The 2439-nt window shown below is 56.9% G+C and overlaps 1 protein-coding gene across 1 annotated transcript; it reads right to left on the minus strand.

Moving 5' to 3' along the window:
- Positions 1–566: 566 nt before the first annotated feature.
- Positions 567–1598, minus strand: LOC103125102 (mas-related G-protein coupled receptor member A2-like). The gene has a single exon (XM_007535868.2). The coding sequence runs from the start codon at positions 1596–1598 to the stop codon at positions 567–569; it is 1032 nt and encodes a 343-aa protein (XP_007535930.1).
- Between the last annotated feature and the right edge of the window lie 841 nt (positions 1599–2439).

The following is a 2439-nucleotide window of genomic DNA, read 5'->3' on the forward strand; positions in this document are numbered from 1 at the left end:
ACACACACCACACACACTCTGGGGCAACGTTTGTTGTAGGTTAGCCTGTAAGTAATGAAAAGAAATGTTTCGCTAAATGTTTCAGCGTTCTGAGGAGGCTACTCCTCACAGGTTTGCTGCACCTTAAAGATGGGGCGGGGGTGAGCGTGTGTGTGGTGAACCTTGGCACAGCGGGATATCTGGCATCACCCAAAGTGATGTAAACCTGACTTCAGCTTGTTTGTTTTGTTTTTTCAATGATGACAGTCTCCACTATGGGAAACTGTATTTTTTTAATAGTTTTGTAAATGTTTTATTTATTATTATCTTTATTTATTGGATAGAGACAGCCAGAAATCAAGAGGGAGGGGGGTGATAGAGGAGATAGACAGAGAGACACCTGCAGCCCTGCTTCACCACTCATAAAGCTTTCCCCCTGCAGATGGGGACAGGGGCTCAAACCCGGGTCCTTGTGCCCTGGGATACATGCGCTCAACCAGGTGCGCCACCACCCAGCCCCTTCAGCTCGGTTCTGTACGCATCAGAACGTGACCCCAGCAGAGCTGCCAGCCCCTCCCTGCCAGGACTCACACAGACGTCACTTCCAGGCGTGGGCTGGGTGCCCCTCTCTGCCTATCCCTTTCCTCCTCATCTGTCAGCGCACTCTGCAGCACCTCTCGGAGAGGCCTGTGGCCCCGTGGCTGCCTGTACCTCCCCACAAAGAAGTAGATGAGGGGGTTCACCACGCTGTTGAGGATGGACAGCAAGTAGAGCGTGGGCAGGAGGACGTCAAAATAAGGAAACGTGTCTGAGTACAGAGTGGCCACCAGCACGGTGTCCAAGGGCAGCCCCAGCAGAAGGAAGGCCAGCACGCTGAGCGCGATGGTCAGGTACAGCCTGCCGGGCCGCCGCCGCCCAGAGCCGCAGCGGACCCGGAGCAGCAGGGCCAGGCTGGACGCACAGAGCACCAGCGATGTCAGCAGAGACACCACGTAATAGAACAGGTAGATTCTGTGACACGACGGGGAAGCAAAGTAAGAACAGAAAGGTCCTAACGTCCCGGAACAAGATGCCAGCACCCAGATGAGGGCGCAGACAGCGGAGGAGAGGTGGGCCGGGCGGTGGCAGCGGTACCAGACGGGGTAGGGGACGGAGACGCAGCGCTGGGTGCTGACGGCCATCAGCAGACACACGCTGGCCAGCAAGGAGGCCTGCTTCACGGCTTCCACGAGGGCCTTGGCCATATTCAGGTGATGGCTCGAGATGATGATGGTGAGCCAGGCAATGTTGCCCAGGAGGAAGAGGAAGTCGGCACAGGCCAGGTTGAGGATGTAGACGGAGAAGGGGGTCCTCTGCACGCGGAAGCCCAGCAGCCAGACGACGGCCCCGTTCCCCAGCAGGCCCAGGAGGCCAACGACCATCACCAAAGCGTAGACCGCGTGGTAGAAATGGCACAGCGGCCTGGCGTTCCTGGCTCTGGCTGTCGCGTTGGATGTATCTGTCACCACCGAGGACTCACATTCTTGCAAGAAGACCTTTAACCAGCACTTTGGATTTTCAAAGAGGACTTTTATTGCCAACAGCCCAGATCTATGTGCTGAGCTTGGACATAAGGTCATCGTGACGGATGGGGAGCCCGTGGTGTTCGCTCCGGCCTCTGTTCACCCGCCGGCCCCGCTCCTGGTGCCTGTCACGGGAAGAGGGGAGGGTGGACAGGGCTCTTAGCCAGGGCCCTGGCCCTGCGCACATTCAGCTCGGGACCCCGCAGCCCCTCCCAGCACCCGCTCTCACAGCCTCAGGTCTGTCTGTCCCTGCGTACGGGCGCCGGCCTGGCCCCCAAGTCCGGTCTCCCCGAGAACCCACAGAGGCCTGGACGTGCGTGTCTCCGGAGGCCAGGACAGGGACCCCGAGTTGAGGTCTCTGCTCCCAGGTTTGAAAGTCTTCCTCACTTAATTCTCTTTTCACCAGTGTCGCTCACCTTAAATATTCTGTGAGTTTGAGACCAATAGAAAATCTGAAAATAAACATGAATGTTAATTCACTTGCAGAAAATACTATATCCAGGGGCCAGGTGGTGGCGCACCTGGTGGAGCGCACATGTTACAGTGCGCGAGGACCAGGGTTCGAACCCCCGCTCCCCACCTGCAGGGGGAAGCTTTGCACGTGGTGAAGCAGGGGCTGCAGGTGTCTCTGGTCTCTCCCCTTTCCCTCTCGATTTCTGGCTGTCTCTATCCAATAAATAAATGAAGATAATTAAAGTACTCACAGTGCTCATAGGTTTCACAGGAGGAGACAGAGTTCCAGCCAGGTGGCTCCCCGGGGGAGAGCCTTTGCCGATGCCTTCACTGAACACACCCAGACCAAACCAAAGTGGGCGAGTTGTTTGCACAGAAACCTCTTAGTCCTGTGGGCACAGTCGCTACAGGGAGGGGCCAGGTAGAGAGAAATGCCTTCCTCCGC

The sequence above is a fragment of the Erinaceus europaeus genome, unplaced genomic scaffold (assembly GCF_950295315.1).
Source record: "Erinaceus europaeus unplaced genomic scaffold, mEriEur2.1 scaffold_1133, whole genome shotgun sequence".
In the NCBI taxonomy this organism is placed as follows: domain Eukaryota; kingdom Metazoa; phylum Chordata; class Mammalia; order Eulipotyphla; family Erinaceidae; genus Erinaceus; species Erinaceus europaeus.